Here is a 17,439-nt window from a genome sequence, read left to right as displayed (position 1 = left end):
AAAAGTTGTTTTGGAGTACACGTTAGTACTTCAGGTTTGACTGCCGAGTCCTTGACTAGGTTTAGTTCTTATATTTAAGATTGTACTGTGATTAATAATAGATATTTGAATGAATTTTGAGAGAAAAGGTTGAGTTCTTATGGAGCCAGTACCAGGAGACGGCAAATAATGTTGCATTTGTGCATTGTTTAATATTGTATATTAATATGTATAATATTGTTCAGCCAAGGCAGGCAGCATATGCCGCAGCAATAGTAAAGTCTTAGCTTATACCCCCATCTACTGGTCATTGACAAGTATGAACTCATTTGAGTAAGCACGATGGAGCCCGCAATTCATGTCAAAAATCAAATGCAATCATTTTGATGCAATAATTGAATGCATCTTACACATATGTGGAATGTAATTAAAAATCAACACATGCAGATTTAGGGACAATAATGTATTTAATAGTTTTAGGTGCAAGCTCATTTGCATTTTTGACTTATTGATTGGTAAATTGTCTTTCCGTGGTTATAAATGCTGGGGTCTTCAAGCACATAGTCAAAAGTGATGAACATGCATTTCCTGTCCATTTTCCGCCCCTATGCCCTTGTGCGCAATTTGACTTTGAATTCGCCCTCACCTTGATCTTACAGGCACGTTTAGTTTCTTTTATTGATTGCTGCTTTCTGTGTAAATGGCAAATGTCACGATTTGGTTTTGTTACATTAGTTTTGACACGTTGCATTCAAATTTATTCCACACTCCATTTTATAAAACATTATTTTTAAGCGTGAAGTGGGCATTAGATCAAATCTTAAATCGCCCCCCCCCCTCTTAATTTGACTTGCAATAAAGTCTTTTGAAGGTCTCATTCATTGCTTGTGTGTTTTTTTTTTAATAATCCACAAAAATGTAGGCCGATTGTTACGATGCTTATGTGAGAATATTACTACAATGACATTTTACTTCGGAATTAAAAAAAAAAAAACAGACTGACTTCAGCAGGTGTTTGGAGCCTGCAAGACAACACGCTGGGCTTTTCAACAATCGAGTGTAGCTATGGAAACTGGTCGATGGCAACATCCACCAGTCCTGTCTGTCGCTCTCCCTTTCTCTCTTTGAGTGTGCCCCCCATCCTCTTCGTACCTTCTGCGAGGTGGCGAGCGTGTGCGCTGCCGCGAACGACAAATGAGACGCTGCAAGATGGCGATTGTGCGACTGATAGCGTGTTGTGTGCTGTGCACCAACCTCGGTAAGACCCGCGATCTCTCCACCGCGCATATGTTCGTAGTCTAATAGTATTCGCGTTGTGAATATTACACGTGACGTTGTCAGATGTCGGTCGCGGGAGCGCAAAGCAGCAGGACAACATCTGCTTTATGTGCGGCATCACTTTGTCTTGTCGTGTGTGCCCTCATGTGTAAGTAGAGCGTCCATTCTGTTTCACTTCACTACTATTGTAAATAATGGCTGCGAACGTGTGAGCAAAGGACGAGCTGCTTTTTGTTCGACTCTAAGACGGAATGTGGCACAACAGCGAGAAGAGGCACCTGAAGAATCTAATGTGCCGATGCAAGATAATCTATACGGGAATATAATACCTATGCGGTATTATATGTTGTTGCGTCGGTCGGTTGAAAGGAAAGCTTTGCTGCTGGTTTGAAGTTTATTTTATTTAATTGATATGCGTTGGACTTTTACGCGGAAATCTTACACTACGAGAGCAAGCAAATTAAATAAATAACGCAGTCATACACATTCACATTTAGCAATTATATCCATAAAAGTATGACGTGATTAATTAAAGTCGAAATCTAATCACAAACATAAAATTTATTGACAGTTAAGCACAATTCTTTAACGTAACTTTCAACCAAAGTATCTTAAAGCGGTTATATTCGTCATATCGTATGTTATTCTTCATTTTATGTTAAAAAAAAACCGGCATGAATATCACTCAGCACTACAATAATAATGACTAGATCATTCAATAATTATGTCTCGCGATCAAGTGCGTGAAATGCTATGACCCCCCCCCAAATAATTGACTGGTTTATTCGGTTTTTAATTTCAACTGGCCGGCTGGACTATTTCATGGAGGTATTTACACATTTCAAAATGAACGTGGATTGTTGGCATGGTTTCTTTTCTTGTATGCGCTAATGTAGCGTTGTGGCCATCAGCCGACTAATGATGCATAGACGGCAGGTGGTGACGTCTCATCAACCCCGCCACGAACAACCAGTCGGCCTGATGGATGCGGCCGGTGTTGGGATGATGTGTCGTGCTTGCGTGTGTGCGCGGTCGGTCACCTTGCTGAGTGCATGCCGGCGGGTGTGTTGGCTGGCGTCTATAAACGCTAGATTGCATCCGTAAGGCTTGAACTCCTGACCCGAGTGTGAATCAACGCGCTGACAGGTAGACTTGCATTTATGAGACTACTTGTGACGTTGCCGATGACTCCCCTCTCGCACCTATCAAGTAGTTTTAGCCGATGAATTTTGCGGCTAACTCGTTCGGTCCAATGTGTGCGCTACATCTATGAAACGAAGGCGACTTTTTCATTTGTGAGAGTTTCAATTGAGATTTTTTTTTTCTTGTAATGTTGTCAACCGCTTTTTTTTGTGGTATTTCCGTAAAAGGAGACTAGTTACAAATGGCCGTTTGCGCCGTTGTGGGAGTGGACACTGTCGACTTGCTTCTCTACTAGCAGATTACTCATACAGTAAGTCTAAAGTTAGAAACACATCAATTTACTTTGTTACGTTTTTTTCGTAACACTGCTGACAAGAACAGTGTACGTTTCCTTTCTTTCTTCTTCTACTGCATCGATTCAACCGTTGTGCGGTGAAATTACGGTTTTCGGGCAGCAGAATATCGATACGAATTATCCCTGTGGGAACAATAAAGGTTTCCTAATTGTGAAGTCATTCCCCATTGAGGATAAAACAAAAGTTATTTACTCCCTAAGAGTGACTTCATTGTTTGAACAGTGAGTATTGCGTCGTTGTGGAATAGAAGTGGTTGGGTAACTCATCCCCCTCAAGAACTTCTGACAACGTCCTCATGTTCTAAACCGCGCCGGTTGTTTTGACAAAGTGGATCCCAACGGTCCGCTCGCTAGCAGTGTGTTTGGCGAGGCTGCGCTGGAATGTCTGGGAAAGGCGCTTTTTATAGCCACGTTCATATTTTGGCGCGTAAGAGGATTGCGGGACGTGCACGTTCCTCCACGTCGCAGAAAAGGGTTGGATTAAGACGTGCTAGATTATCGTTGTCATTTGCTTGGTGCTGACCCGCATTGTGTCACACAGACACCATTGTGGCTTGCATGCTTTTATTCTCCTGTCAGTATTTAATCTCGCATTGTCTCGTAGATTCCCACGGCCTACATATTGCTTTGGGTGGCAACCTCAATAAAACAGTGAAACTATTTGACAGTCACTGGATTGGGGGCAGGCCTTTGACTATATCTTGTCAGCCACACATATGACTCAGGCAAGATTTTTTATTTTATTTTTATTGAAAATGTGTCCGTTTTTACGTCCTGTCCACGGAAATAGGGCACTCACATTCAAATGTTGTGATATTACGATTCTTATGTTGTTAATATTTGACATTAACACCCTTTTTCATATTATTTTTTTTTCTCTTGTAACATTGACCCTATTCTCATAATATCATGATTTTAAGTTTGGAAAAATGAATTTGCATCAAACCACTTTATTCTTGTAAAATTACAACATAACTTAATTCTTGTAATAGAATATAATTATTAATAAAAAAATAACTAATTTAATCCCCAAAATATTATATAAATAACTAAATTCCGATTTCATAACAATATAATATATATAATTTCGTTTTAATTTTAAAAAAATATTTTAACGCTCGTTGTTGCATTCCGACTGGGTTGCAGAGGATAAAAACAATGTTCTCGTCATTTATTAATAATTAAATTTGACTCTTTCACAGGCTCTCAACAAAAGTGACCTGTTAGCCTCTCTGGCGACATCAAGCATGTTTTGTTGATGTCATTGAATGAACGTGTTCCATATGTGTGGAATAACACAATTGCGTCGTTGTGAACGATGTCATGCTTTTTTTTCCTCAACCTTGTGAAAGCGCCTCACTGGGGGAGGGGTGGGGCGTACAACAACCACTCATGTCTTTATCGCCGCTTGACCGCTAAACCATAATGCTACACCTCTGGCCTATCGAAGCTGTTAAGGGATAATCCACAAGTTGCGAGGGGGGAGATTGTTTGTTGGACGAGCTCGCCTTGTGTCTCTCGGGATGTCCAGTCACAGCTGGAGTAAAAATAGCCCGCCTAGCCCCCGAATCGTGTTCCGGGTGGGAAAAGTCAGAGGGAAGACAGAAGCCGAGACCTGGACGTCACGTCTCATTTGCGCACGGCGGCACGTTGATACGACTTGATGTCGGGGCAGGAGCTGTGTTTTATGTGTGTGTATGTTAGCGGCCTCCTGCTCAGAGGCGAGGGAAGTGATGTCGTGTGGTAGCAGGCTGCTTTGAATAAAGACCTCTAAATTAGTCAGAAAGCTGCAGGGGAACAAGGAAAGGAGATGTGCCATGCTTTTATTTGTCTTCATTTCAGCCTCCATTTTGCTGCCTTTTATCCAGTCCCCAGTGGGAACGCGCATCCTTTTATGACCCAGCAGGGGGGTTGTCGAGTCCCATGTGTAAACTGCTATTAACTTACATGAGAATCAACACAAACACGACACAGATTTAGCAGATGTGAAAACATTCGCCGCGGCTAATTTTGAAGGACTCTCAATTGTGGGTCACTGTGGTTCCAATTCCCGCTCATCCAAAAGCATATATATATGTATATATATAGTTTTACGAAAAAAAGTGACTTTCGACATGATAAAAAGAATTGTGCAAATGGATTCTCATATTTTATATATACTCTTACATGTTTCATGAGAAAACTCTTTTGCCACCAAAAAGTTGCAATTTTACAAAAGTAAAGTACGAGGATAAAGAAGCACGATTTAATTTTTATTTCGCAAAAAATCTTATTGTGACGTAAGTTATGATTTTACAATTTTATTTCTAACAACGACGATGTAAACTGAGAAATAGTTATGAAATTCAATTTTAATTGGAACAGTTGTAATTTTACTAGAGTAAAGCATCATTTGTGGATTCACCTTTTCCTCCTACTGCTCCAATTTTGACACTAAAGCATCAGGCTATTTCAAACTCAATTGGCATTTACTTAAATAACACCGATTGCTTTGAGGAGTCCACTCAAGCAAAAGCGTGCTCGAACCTTAAGAGTTACTGTATGCCTCTGTGTGCCTCAGGCCAAACAAGAATGATGATTAAATATGCAGCACATTTAAGCACGGTTAAGTAATTTGCACGTCTGCTTTTTTTTGTTTATGGCTCACAATCTGCCTACATTTTAAACATGAAGGTCTTTACCTGCACGGAAAGCTTAAAGTTAGAAAAAAAAAAAAGTATCATCTATTATTTAGTAAGCGATGCTTCGGTTTGTCGAGTCAACGCTACGGCACGTAATGGTTATGACAATGCTCCGGTCTGAAGTGTTCTCATTTCATGTTCAGACATCTTCTAGCTTTCTTCCCATTAACTATTGACCGGCACGTTACGCTTTCTGCGGCTCGTGAAGAAGACTAGAGCCAAGTCAGACCTCAAGGTCGCGTAAAACATTGCAGCCGCATCGATCGGCCATCTTCTTTGTTGTCCTAGGCATGGTATGTTTATGAAATTGCATCCCGCATCGTACTAAGAGGCAATTCCTAAAGCTTCGCTCCTCTCCCGAAGGCTAAATAAGGTGACCGCATTTTGATGGAGCGCCACCATTGTGCCCGCCGCGAGTGCCTCCGTTGTCCATACCTAATAAATTGACAAATGAATGTACCCGTAAAGCTCAAAGTCAGCACTCCTAACCTCCGCCTGCGTTCTGGAGAAAAGCCAAAACAATAAAAGTCCGTCAGCGCCGGAATATTTACAGCCCCCCCCACCGGTCCCGTGTCGTTATGTTTTTTTATGAGCGGCAAGCGAACTTTAGGAGCTTCCTCTCTCGTGACCCGCCGCCGCTTGCATTATAATCCAATTAAGCGCCATAAAGGGACGCGGCGGATGCGATGCTACGCGTAGCATCTTTTGGTTTTGGGTTAATCTTTTCGGATAGAAATAGGAAGAGTTTAATGCTTCTCTTTGCGGAGATCTCGTGTGTGTGTGTGTGTCGTGATAATCCGTTGTTTATAAAGCGAGTTGCCCAGCTGTTAATGTGTGCTAATGAAAACTCCATCAGGGTGACTCAGCATTAAGTGTTTTTTTATTTTTTTTTTTGCTTCTTCCGTCTTTCCACAGGCCACATCCCATCATCGCTCGCGGTAATCCTCCGAACCACCGACAAGATCGTGTGGGCAAATGAGTTTGAGCGTAAGTTGCCGCAACCTATTTTCGCAAAAGTAGCTTTTCTTTCCCCGTCTTAATTTGCATGGCACTTTTTTTCCAACCCGCCGTTTGCTTTCCGCAGCCGTCGAGCTGACCTGCTTAATAGAGTCCATCTCCACCAACAACCCGAGGATTGAGTGGAAGAAGATTAGGAACGGCATCCCGAGCTATGTTTACTTCCAGAGGAAGATAGCGGGTAAATGAACGGCGCGCTAGGAGAACTCAACTTGGAATTCCGTTGGCGACCTGACCCGAGTCGTGCTGTGCCTTTCAATCAGCCATTGTAAAGTGTCTTTTTTTTTCTGTCCTCTCAAAAGGCGACTTGGAGAACAGGGCGCAGCTCAGAGAGCCGGCCAACATTCTGATCTTTAACGCCACCCGCGCGGATACGGCCGAGTACCGCTGCGAGGTGGCCGCCATCGACGACCAGAGAGACTTTGACGAGATTCTCATTAGTCTTGCCGTGAGAGGTGTGTGAAATGAAACAAGCGATTTTTTTTTTTCTTCTTCTTAGCTGACTTAACACTTTGCAACTTCTCCAGACCTCACCAAGTCAACAGTCCTGATTTAAGCTTCAATGAAAAGATGTGAACTGCTAGGAACAGTTACTCTTAAATTACTCAAAGACAACTCCAGACTTATGACAAAATGTCTCTAATGACAAAGGGCTTTGTTTCCGGGGGCTTTCAGCCCAAGTGGTTACACTCGGCCCAAAAGCAGTCTTGGGATGTTCTCTGTACAGCGATTTACGACATCTACTCGATTTATCTTCCTCCGTTTTTGCTGTGTTAACTTTCTTTTGGGAAAGTACAGTAAATTAAAAAAACTAAAAAAAAACTTAGGGCTTGCGCAATCCTAAACACAGCCAAGTTTTTGCTATTGTTTCAGTTCAGGTCGGTCACTTGCTTTCTGCCACCTGAAGTTTCCTGTCTCCGATTTTTTATAAACATTGTAAAGAGATTTTCAGCGGTCCGTCTTGGGGACAAATGAATTGCATATTGTTCGCAGTGAAGCCCGTGGTGCCCCGATGCAGCGTCCCCGAGGCGGTCACGGTGGGCACGTCGACCGAGCTCCGCTGTCTGGAGAACGAAGGTTTCCCGGCACCCGTCTACCGCTGGTTCCAAAACAACGAGGAGCTTCCCCAAGACCCCAAGAACACCCCCAAGTTTATCAACGCCACCTACACCATCAATACCGACACCGGAAGCCTGGTATGAGACCCCCCCCACTCTTATTTAGCACGTTTTTGTCTATTCAGCATATCAACCAAATCTGCCTGTATCGGTTTGTCTTGGGATGTAAACAGCGCATGCGAGGAATTTTTTATGCTGCCGAGTGTCACTCGACCGACTTGACATTTGCCCTTAGAAATTCCGCAGGGTGAGGAAGGAGGACGCGGGGGAGTACTACTGCCAGGCCAAGAATGACGCAGGCCACGCCCAGTGTCCCTCCCAGTGGATGGACGTCTGTGAGTGACGTGTGATTGACACTTTTGACAACGATGAGGAAAATGTTGAGGACGTGGATAGCATAAAATGCGAAAGGGATTGATCGGAATTAGAAACAACGGATGAAGAATACATTTCTATTTGTCGCACACAAAAGATTTGCTGGGCTATATTCACCGGACACTTCATTAGGTACACCTGCAAGGTCTATTTTGATTTTTATGACGTACCTAACCCTAACCTGAAACAATCCTACCAAATTAATTGATTGTATATTGGGACGTGTAATAAGATAAAAATGTCTGTACCTTTTCCACAGACGATGTCGACATCCTCGATATCGCCCTCAAGTCCGTCGGCGGCGTGGTAGCGGTCATTTTTGTGATCGGCTGCATCTGGCATTGCCTTTCACGCGCCTTCTCCTCGAAAAAAGGCCAAAATGAAAACGAGTGAGTGTCTGAGAGCAATGTATTTACACCAGCGTTGACAAGACATGCATTCAAAGTGTCATCGTTTACGACAGATTCAGTTGGCCGGCGCAGAATGATGCTGTCGACTACGGCGATGCGGATGAGGTACAAAATTTTGCTGGGGGGAGAAGAGGGATTTTAGATCAAATGTATTTTTCAATTGCTCACATACAAAAATTGGTTTTTCCACCCCCAGGGACATTTCCGCCACAAGTCGTCTTTCATCATCTGAGCCTACGAAGAAGTTACATCAACGGCAGTGGTGGTTAAGTTTGAGCTGTAACATGGCACACTCTGTTCTCGGATGCACATTAAAATCAAACCAAGTTGCCAAAGTAATGTTCAATATGGTTTTGTGGCACTAGTTCATGTTTTTTATAGCGTTGACAAATTTTATATTATGGAACTCTCCAGTAATCCTTCCATTGTCCACCTCGCACTTGTAGAGTTTATTTTTTTATTTCCTGAATATTTCTACTAGACAGTAAAGTCATTCATTCACTTCCAAGCTGTGACATTTAGCCGAACGATGAAAGTGTTGGCGAGGGATGTGTTGGACATTCCATCACAAGTTTTGGAACAAATTCGCTTTTCTAATGTTTTTTTATCGACTGATTTTTTTTTTTTTTTGCGGAAGTCCTGTGTCATGTGAAAAACTTTTTTTTTTTTCTTCTTCCAAGTGGCCAAGAGTTGAAAGGTATTTGTGTAGTTGTACAGGCAATAAATAAGCAGATTAAAAACTGAGGATATCAAATAACGTGAGGCACAATTTATCTGCCCTGAGCATACAGTAGTTACGACTGACAACATTATATGTCCAAGTTACCCAGTGGAATTGAACACTATATATATCCCACTTTGCTGCAAATTCAGTATTTACTATTAAAAAGTGGCAACGTTTGACATTTAGAGTGCTGTTTGTGTATAAGTGACCTTCTGTGTGTTACTACTTTTTGGGTTGTAGATATTGGACATATTGTCCAGTTTTGCATCAACATTCTACATAAATGCGCAAATGTTTTTCCCCAGTACCTTATTGTAAATAAGGCAATAAACTGTTCAAAATGGTGATTTAACAGTACAGTCATTACTGTCCAGTGCTGTTTCAAACTTTTTTTTTTTAATGTTCATGATTTGTGTAAAAACTCAGGAACTGTTGTAAAATGCCCACTGTTCATGGTTGATTTTGTTATGAATAAAATACATTTGAACTGTTCATTTTCTTAGTGTGTGTCCTTTCAGCTGAGATTTTAACGTGATTGAAAAAAAATGTCGTTTCTTTATAGTTTAGAAGTTTTCTTAACTATTATGCGTCATTTATTCCTGTTAGCTTACTTCTAAATAATAATAATTTAATTGGCCGTTGTTGTTTATGATGTGCAGGATACAAGAAGAAAACGCGTTAAATGTTTAAACATCTCGCTCTTGTTGTGTATCTATACTTCCGGTCAGTGAGTAACTGATTTATATGCTTTTACTTTGTAGCCGCGTTTACCCGGAAGTAGTAGAGTCGACCCAGATGTCTTACATCCTGCGTATTTGACAACACTCGCTACATTCTCTTATCGGATCAAAACAACCATGTAATGTAGCGATATTCACGCCGCGGACGTGTTAGGCACACACCGAGTGTACATTTTCGGGAAAAATTGCGGGTGAAAAAGAATAAATACGTCGTTTTTCTTTTCCCCCCCCCCCCTAATCGATGGACATTTTCATTTCTGTTGAGCCGCACGTATCGTTATCGTGTTCCGACCCGTCGTTCCCGCAATTGGGCATGATGGACACTTGACGTGTTTGCAATACAAATACGTCCATAATTTAAGAAAAGAAAAAAAAAAAACCGTGCCGCGGCCTGCGGACGGAGGGAAATTTAACCTTCGGGCCTTGTGCTATAGCTGTATACAATTTTAAAAAGGTGACAACAATGAGCTTCTTCAGTTTCGGACAAAGTGCGGAGATCGACGTGGTGCTCAACGACGCCGAGACGAGGAAGAAGGCAGAGCACAAAACAGAAGATGGCAAGAAGGACAAATATTTTCTCTTCTACGACGGAGAGACCGTCAGCGGCAGAGTCAACGTCACGCTCAAGAGCCCCGGAAAGAGGCTGGAGCACCAGGGCATCAAGATTGAATTTGTCGGACAGATTGGTAAGGAATTAATTGACTTTATCTATCTCATGCAAAAGATGAGGAGGTCATCAGAAGAACTGTAGCACGCCTCGAAGCTGCGGTGCCCTACATTTCTAATCCAGTTTAGTCAGAACATATATGGGGGGAAAAGTCTGAAAAAAAAAAAATGTGGAGCACACCTCTAATTTCCTCAACCCCTATTTTCTGCCAAACAATAAAAACCTATGAAAAATTGATACCCCAAAAAGTGGTTGTAATTGCATGGAAGCCACAAGATGGCGGCAAAGCGCTTAGAACAGAGATGATCATAAAGCATCAACACAACGCATGTACACAATCTTGAACTTGTGTTACTCGTGTGTTCGTGTGCTTACACTTTAAACAGAAAGCAATTTTAATTGGAAAGCAAAAATGCTCTTACTTTGTGTTTTCAGAGCTGTATTACGACAGAGGGAATCACCACGAATTCGTTTCCCTGGTGAAAGACTTGGCGAGGCCCGGTGAGATGACCCAGTCGCAGACATTCGATTTTGAGTTCACTCACGTGGAAAAGCCTTACGAGTCCTACACGGGCCAAAATGTCAAACTCAGGTAAACCTTCACAAACTGTAGCGACCTCTCAAATGTTTATGTGGACAGCTCACGGCAGGAATAGGCACTTCATTTTAGGGAGGGGCAAATCATTTACTGTAACTTCCACCTCTTATGTGCAGGTACTTCCTGCGTGCGACTGTGATCCGAAGACTTAACGACATCAGCAAAGAGTTGGACATCGTGGTGCACACACTGAGCACGTATCCCGAACTCAACTCCTCCATTAAAATGGAAGTCGGCATCGAGGACTGTCTCCACATTGAGTTTGAATATAATAAATCCAAGTAAGACAACAAATATTTCCTAATTAGCATCACGATTCTTGAATTGGATCACCTTAGCCAGCATGGTCGCATACTACATCTTCTCCCTCTAACAGATACCACCTGAAAGACGTCATTGTGGGCAAAATCTACTTTCTGCTGGTGAGGATTAAGATAAAGCACATGGAGATCGACATTATTAAGCGGGAGACGACCGGCACGGGCCCCAGCGTGTATCATGAAAACGACACCATCGCCAAGTATGAGATAATGGATGGAGCACCAGTCAGGGGTAAAACAAATGAAATTTCCTTCGCTATTATTATTATTGGATAATCACATTGTGTTTTGTTTTTAGGCGAGTCAATCCCCATCCGGCTGTTCTTGGCGGGCTACGACATGACTCCCACGATGCGAGACATTAATAAGAAGTTCTCCGTACGCTACTACCTAAACCTGGTGCTGATTGACGAGGAGGAGAGACGTTACTTTAAACAGCAGGTAGCCGTTTTGTCTTCAAGTGGCACGGGACCCCGCTATCTGATATGTAGCGCTATTTCCCCCTCGCATTCCCAGGAGATCACGCTGTGGCGGAAAGGCGACGTGGTGAGGAAAAGCATGTCCCACCAGGCCGCCATCGCCTCCCAGCGCTACGAGGGCTCGGCCGCTTCGGAGAGCGCCTTGGAGCAGTGCGCCAAGGAGGAGGCCGGATACGAGCCTCGCCTTCGAGCAGACCGGGGGTCCCCGTGAGGCAACTTCCTGTCTGAGGGATGACGACGAAGGGAGACTAGACTGGACTCATCCGTCCTAGCTTTGTTGTTTGTTTTGCTGGGAATCAAACTAAATCACCTCACGCGTTATAATTCCTCCGATTTTCACGCTAACGCCATTTTGTGTGTACTCTTAACGCTTTCATTGATTTAGTTTATTTTAAACGAACAACATTCCGGTTGGGAGCTCTGAAATGTGAACGCACTCGAGTGTCGTCCAACGGGTGCGAATGTGTAAATAAGAGCGGTTCAAGGCGGCATTCCAGCGGCTGCGACATCCAAGTGTTAGTTTGGTTCGACACCTGCGTGTGTCCTCCTGCCACCGAACGTGATTTTAAGTCTTTGAAAGTAGAGCTATTTAGATCTTTTTGCAAAGCGCTTATGACTGATTCATTGTCCCCAAATGGTCAAATAAATTGATGCCAAATTGGGGAGGAAAAAAAAATGTCACACGTATTTTTCCATTGAAGTTTTATCTGTCACCCCAAACATTTTACAATGAGTTATTTCAGCCCATCAAAGACTTACAGCGGTTCTTGGTCCTCCAAGCTCAAAACAAAGTCAAATTGCTCTGCAGGGACGATAATAAAAAGTTGGCACCTACGCTGATGCCAAACTTTAAATGATCTCATCACTTACCAGAGGTGAGAGGCTGCACGGACAGCCTGGCCCTGGTGAAGAGCATGACGTCCTTCATAGGGCCACCTTTGGTCTTATGTCGCTGGTGGTACTCTTTGAGCTCGGCTAAAGGAAGAAAACGCTTCAACATTCTTTGGTACTGGACGTCCACCTAGGAGTCCAAAACATCAGCAGCGTTGTCATCAATCCTACTTGTCATGTCATTGTGTAAGAAGTTTAGAATTATTCCAAGTGTTAAAAAGTTTTTTTTTTTTTTTTTATTCAATTGTTTAGATTATTTTTCTTACCATGCTCCACTTTGGGTTGTCTGGCTTGCTGCTAGCATCATAATGAACATCTTTCTTATCAAATTGAGTGTGGTCAACATATGCTTCCTTCACTATCTGTACAAAAAGAGGAAATTACATTCAATAAAAATGACATTTGGTAAGTAGAACAATATACATCTTACTTTCATGATTCCTGCTATGCCAGGTTCCTTGCAGTTGCTGTGGTAGAAGAAAACCAACTGGTCCTCTTTCATTTGCCGCATGAAATTACGTGCCTGACCAAGACAGAGCTAAACTTCAAACTGCGAGTTAATCTTTTGAGAAACTGTTTAATTTTACGGCTCTACCTGATAGTTGCGGACACCGTCCCAGCAGCTGGTCTGATCGGGCAAGGCCTTCAGATCCTCGATTCCAAACTGTGGATTGAATGATGATGAGATGTTTGCAAGCACACTCGAGTCGTCATCACGTATGGTACCTTGACGTCAATGCCTTTCTCAAAGCGGCTTTCTGGCTCAGACTTCATGAGCCAGCGACAATACTGGTCGGGGCTCGGCCCCTCGGAAGCCTCGGCAGAAGACGAAGCTTTTCTCTTGAGGCTCGGCTTTGGAGAAGAACCAACCTCTTTAGCGTCCTCGTCTGTGTTACACAGATTGTGCTTTTAAACAAACTGGACAAAATATACGTACTGAACAAAATGCTTTAACCAACCTGAATTCGTTGTTAGTTTTCTCAATTTGTTTTTTGGAGGCATTGCTTCTCTCTGGAGCTAACAAAGTGTATAAAAATGTCACGTTTTAAGTGGACTTGGATTTCTTTGATATAAAGTCAATATTTAGTACAAGAATAGAAACTGCGGGGAAAACATAATTTCAATACATTACATTAATGTTCTCCAGGTTTGGTTAAAAAAAACAAAAGAAGATTCGGTGTTTAATAGTCCAAGTAGGTCAAATTAGCCAAACATGTCCATCCATTTATTTTCTAAAGAAAGCAAAAACATGTTTTGCTAAGATTAGTTTGCCGAAAACGATTATTAAGAGAACCACGCACATTATAAGGCAAGATATTAAGGCTTAGTAGGTTTAAAATGTCGCTGTGAGAGTTAATTTTAAAGTCATACCTTTAAAGTCACAACTGTGTCACATCTTCAAGCGGCCATTTAAACCCGCGCAAATCCGGAATGCGTGACGTCACAAAAAGCGACGCTCGGCTTCCTCACCGGCGCATTCATTGGCCTTCGTTCCAGTACTACATATCCCAGAAGCACTAGCGAGTATCGTGACATAACGCCGATTGGTAGAAAAAAATAAAACAACAAAACATGGCGGTCGGGTCGCTGGTAAGAGTCGCCCGACTGACAGCGACCATTTGCAGGAGTCGCCGTTTAATCGCCTGTCGAAGTCCACAGAGAAGAGGGATAGCTTCATGCATCGATCGTAAGTTCATGTAAAACAGTGCGTGTAAGTTTAGCAACGATCGACATCAATATATTCATTTGCGTAACAATGTCTCGTTATAAACAATCGCCTGTCTACATAACGATCCAGACGCTTTTCAAATGTTATTTTACCACCAATTAATACAGTTTGGCCATTTTTAAGTGTACATTTAGCTTAAATGTCATTGACAAGAGGCGCTCCTTGCCTCATTTGGTCAAAGATAGCCGCACACCCCTTCAATAGTACCGCCCACTATTTGTGTATCGCAATTAAATTGTACTGTTTTTTTTTAATAATTATTATTCCAGCATCTCACGGCCTCACAGATGAACAGAAGGAGTTCCAGAAAGTGGCCTTTGACTTTGCGGCCAACGAAATGGCTCCGCACATGGCAGAGTGGGACCAGAAGGTTGGTTTAACACTCACAAATGAACACCTCCTGAAATAAAAGGTTGTCACTGTAGTTATTTTGCTTTTACCTCAAGGAAGTGTTCCCGGTGGAAACCATGCGCAAGGCGGCTCAACTGGGCTTCGGCGGAATCTACGTCCAACCGGACGTCGGGGGTTCAGGCCTGTCTCGCTTGGACACATCGGTCATTTTCGAGGCCCTTTCGACCGGATGCGTCAGCACCACCGCCTACATCAGTATCCATAAGTATGTGTCCTTCACGATGTGTATAACTGAGAGCTGCTTTTGATATTTTAGTTTCTCGATATGATGCGATTGACAACTAACGAGAATATTTTGCAGATTTTGTATTGAAAGTCATTCAAATGTGCAGATGTCCCTAATTTGTACTTTGCATGCAGCATGTGCGCCTGGATGATTGACAGCTTTGGCAGCGAGGAGCAGAGGCAAACGTTCTGTCCTCAATTGTGTTCCATGGAGAAATTTGCCTCTTATTGCCTTACTGAACCCGGTCAGTTACCTCCGATACTACGAATCGATACACTTGTCGGACTCCATTACTTGAATGTGTCCTTTGTGATTTCAGGCAGCGGCAGTGATGCCGCGTCTCTCCTGACGAGTGCGCAGCGCCAAGGTGACCATTACATCTTGAATGGTTCAAAGGTAAAACCTTTCATCCAATTGGGACACCATGATCTGCCAACATTAATGTGGGGCGTACCTCTTGTTTGTGTGATTCCAGGCGTTCATCAGCGGAGGTGGCGATTCGGACGTTTACGTGGTCATGTGTCGCACAGGAACCAAAGGTCCAAAAGGTATCTCTTGTCTTGTCGTGGAAAAGGGAGCACCGGGCCTCAGTTTTGGCAAAAAGGAACAAAAGGTAATGGCGGTTGTTGTTTTTGTAGAGCTACGGTAGACCACTAGATGTCAGTCACAGTTTAGTTTGCGCCTTCCTCAGGTTGGGTGGAACTCACAGCCCACCAGGGCAGTCATATTTGAGGACTGTGCTGTACCTGCAAGCAACCGGCTGGGTGTCGAAGGTCAAGGCTTCACCATTGCCATGAAAGGACTGAATGGAGGCAGGATTAATATTGGTGAGGTGGCATATAATTGTTTTTCAATTGAGTCGCACAGGATATAGGTCACATTAAGCGGGGATTTTTTTTTTAATATTCTGTATAAAGCCAGACATTTAAAGAGAGGTGTGTATTTTCTTCCATATCTATTTATATATGCGCTCTATGTGCACAGTGCTACATTCTAGTGAATTTTTGAAAACTACAAATCGATCATTTTATCACTGCTATTCTTAAGGAGTCAAAAATACAATAATTAGTTCATGAAGCCAATTTGAAGTCTTAATTTGGAAACACATTTTTTCCATATTCCCTTATTATTCGGACAGAACATTCAGCATCGCCCCCTGGTGGAGTGGAGTGATATAATAGAACAACTTTGCTGTTGTAATTCAATGTCCTTTTCTTTCTTTTTTTAAATCTGTCTTTAATTGTTTTGACTATAACATGAGCTAAATGTTAGCATTTTGGCTTTTAGCGTGAACATTAAACATACCTTCAAACAGCTTCATGTTCTCTGGGCGCGGCCCACGCCTCCGTCCTGCTGGCTCGGGACCACCTGTTGGTTCGTAAGCAGTTTGGGGAGACACTCTCCAACAACCAGGTCAGTCGCATCGGCTTATTAATGGCTCAATATGTACGTTGATTGTGATATTTACACTGCGTGTATTGTATTTGCAGTTCCTTCAGTTCAAGCTGGCAGAAATGGCCACCGATTTGGTGGCGTCTCGCCTTTTGGTACGTCAGGCCGCAGTGGCGCTTCAGGAGGAGCGAGCGGACGCCGTGCAGCTTTGCTCCATGGCCAAGCTCTTTGCCACGGACCACTGCTTCGACGTGTGTACCCCCACCATTGGCGAATTTCTCTACTTGTGGTCGGCGCAGTTATCATTCGATCATTCTTCTGTACCTGCTCAGATCTGCAACCAGGCTCTCCAGATGCACGGCGGCTACGGTTACTTGAAGGACTACGCCGTGCAGCAGTTTGTGCGCGACATCCGCGTGCATCAGATCTTGGAAGGTCAGCCACTACGTCAGCGTTGATGTTCCCGATACGCTCTAACTCTCGATTGCTCGTTCTTCCACAGGAACCAACGAGGTAATGAGGATGATCATCTCACGCAGTCTTCTGACAGAGTCCTGATAAGACTTCTTTGAAGACCGCCATTTTGTGTTACTGTGTGACAGCACTTTGGGGAGGCCTAGGAAGTTTTGAGGGTGGGGTCGGACTGGACCCGTTTGACCTAGAAAAAAGCAGACGCGTTATTTTGTGATGATTCAAAATGAATGCTGTCACTTTGCGAGGATTTCTGTTACAATAGCATGTTAGCATACCGGGACTTGTTTATATCACATCACAGTCACCTCATTTGTGTCCTCAAGTGACCTTGGTTAATACGGTATGTACATTATGTACAAAAAATGACACTCCAAATAAAATCTCAGCATTTGACAAGAAAATTCCTCATTTCCCATGAATGTCATCTTTTTT

General features: G+C 42.9%; 5 protein-coding genes across 7 annotated transcripts in view; 3 read left to right on the top strand and 2 right to left on the bottom strand.

Moving 5' to 3' along the window:
* The window catches only part of igsf9ba (immunoglobulin superfamily, member 9Ba), a 43,069-nt gene extending 34,766 nt beyond the window's left edge, over window positions 1-8,303 (bottom strand). The window contains exon 1 of the mRNA XM_061281350.1: window positions 8,195-8,303. The gene's annotated coding sequence lies outside the window, so the exon portion shown is untranslated. The remainder of the gene's footprint in view (window positions 1-8,194) is intronic.
* On the top strand, window positions 1,053-9,566 carry jam3a (junctional adhesion molecule 3a). The gene is made up of 9 exons (XM_061281355.1): window positions 1,053-1,237; window positions 6,352-6,423; window positions 6,521-6,634; window positions 6,756-6,908; window positions 7,447-7,649; window positions 7,807-7,906; window positions 8,206-8,335; window positions 8,410-8,461; window positions 8,553-9,566. The coding sequence occupies exons 1-9, from the start codon at window positions 1,174-1,176 to the stop codon at window positions 8,586-8,588; spliced, it is 924 nt and encodes a 307-aa protein (XP_061137339.1). The 5' UTR covers window positions 1,053-1,173; the 3' UTR covers window positions 8,589-9,566.
* thyn1 (thymocyte nuclear protein 1) lies at window positions 8,231-14,248 on the bottom strand. Of its 3 annotated transcripts, XM_061281357.1 has the most exons (9): window positions 14,147-14,201; window positions 13,908-14,007; window positions 13,735-13,792; window positions 13,502-13,662; window positions 13,371-13,439; window positions 13,206-13,298; window positions 13,042-13,137; window positions 12,755-12,905; window positions 12,570-12,686 (listed from the first exon to the last, which is right to left on the bottom strand). In XM_061281357.1, exons 3-9 carry the CDS (start codon window positions 13,775-13,777, stop codon window positions 12,640-12,642), a joined length of 660 nt encoding a protein of 219 aa, XP_061137341.1. In that variant the 5' UTR covers window positions 13,778-13,792; window positions 13,908-14,007; window positions 14,147-14,201; the 3' UTR covers window positions 12,570-12,639. The 3 variants fall into 3 exon arrangements, with proteins under 3 accessions (XP_061137342.1, XP_061137341.1, XP_061137340.1); XM_061281358.1 differs by lacking the exons at window positions 12,570-12,686; window positions 13,908-14,007 and adding an exon at window positions 8,231-8,305 and having other exon boundaries at window positions 14,147-14,248; XM_061281356.1 differs by lacking the exon at window positions 13,908-14,007 and having other exon boundaries at window positions 14,147-14,248.
* Window positions 9,843-13,193, top strand: LOC133155798 (vacuolar protein sorting-associated protein 26B-like). Its single transcript, XM_061281354.1, has 6 exons — window positions 9,843-10,506; window positions 10,923-11,079; window positions 11,202-11,366; window positions 11,462-11,637; window positions 11,704-11,846; window positions 11,922-13,193. Exons 1-6 carry the CDS (start codon window positions 10,284-10,286, stop codon window positions 12,093-12,095), a joined length of 1,038 nt encoding a protein of 345 aa, XP_061137338.1. The 5' UTR covers window positions 9,843-10,283; the 3' UTR covers window positions 12,096-13,193.
* A 53-nt stretch (window positions 14,249-14,301) lies between the features above and the next one.
* acad8 (acyl-CoA dehydrogenase family, member 8) lies at window positions 14,302-17,408 on the top strand. The gene is made up of 11 exons (XM_061281353.1): window positions 14,302-14,462; window positions 14,774-14,874; window positions 14,951-15,120; window positions 15,276-15,385; window positions 15,461-15,537; window positions 15,617-15,754; window positions 15,833-15,968; window positions 16,457-16,554; window positions 16,632-16,784; window positions 16,866-16,968; window positions 17,036-17,408. Exons 1-11 carry the CDS (start codon window positions 14,348-14,350, stop codon window positions 17,089-17,091), a joined length of 1,257 nt encoding a protein of 418 aa, XP_061137337.1. The 5' UTR covers window positions 14,302-14,347; the 3' UTR covers window positions 17,092-17,408.
* Window positions 17,409-17,439: the final 31 nt, after the last annotated feature.

The sequence above is a fragment of the Syngnathus typhle genome, linkage group LG6 (assembly GCF_033458585.1).
Source record: "Syngnathus typhle isolate RoL2023-S1 ecotype Sweden linkage group LG6, RoL_Styp_1.0, whole genome shotgun sequence".
NCBI classification, from domain to species: Eukaryota; Metazoa; Chordata; class Actinopteri; order Syngnathiformes; family Syngnathidae; genus Syngnathus; species Syngnathus typhle.
This window is presented reverse-complemented; position numbering and strand designations above follow the sequence as displayed.

Excerpts from the sequence above, each read along its gene's own strand:
- jam3a (XM_061281355.1), top strand. The coding sequence starts at position 1,174 with ATGAGACGCTGCAAGATGGCGATTGTGCGACTGATAGCGTGTTGTGTG. Across the intron at positions 1,238-6,351 it reads TGTGCTGTGCACCAACCTCG|GCCACATCCCATCATCGCTC; the intron begins GTAAGACCCGCG and ends GTCTTTCCACAG. Across the intron at positions 7,650-7,806 it reads ATACCGACACCGGAAGCCTG|AAATTCCGCAGGGTGAGGAA; the intron begins GTATGAGACCCC and ends ATTTGCCCTTAG.
- LOC133155798 (XM_061281354.1), top strand. The coding sequence starts at position 10,284 with ATGAGCTTCTTCAGTTTCGGACAAAGTGCGGAGATCGACGTGGTGCTC. Across the intron at positions 11,367-11,461 it reads TTTGAATATAATAAATCCAA|ATACCACCTGAAAGACGTCA; the intron begins GTAAGACAACAA and ends TCCCTCTAACAG. Across the intron at positions 11,638-11,703 it reads GGATGGAGCACCAGTCAGGG|GCGAGTCAATCCCCATCCGG; the intron begins GTAAAACAAATG and ends TTTTGTTTTTAG.
- thyn1 (XM_061281356.1), bottom strand. The coding sequence starts at position 13,777 with ATGCCTCCAAAAAACAAATTGAGAAAACTAACAACGAATTCAG. Across the intron at positions 13,663-13,734 it reads AAAACTAACAACGAATTCAG|ACGAGGACGCTAAAGAGGTT; the intron begins GTTGGTTAAAGC and ends TGTGTAACACAG. Across the intron at positions 13,138-13,205 it reads GCATAGCAGGAATCATGAAA|ATAGTGAAGGAAGCATATGT; the intron begins GTAAGATGTATA and ends CTTTTTGTACAG.
- acad8 (XM_061281353.1), top strand. The coding sequence starts at position 14,348 with ATGGCGGTCGGGTCGCTGGTAAGAGTCGCCCGACTGACAGCGACCATT. Across the intron at positions 14,463-14,773 it reads GATAGCTTCATGCATCGATC|CATCTCACGGCCTCACAGAT; the intron begins GTAAGTTCATGT and ends TTATTATTCCAG. Across the intron at positions 15,755-15,832 it reads TTGGCAAAAAGGAACAAAAG|GTTGGGTGGAACTCACAGCC; the intron begins GTAATGGCGGTT and ends CGCCTTCCTCAG.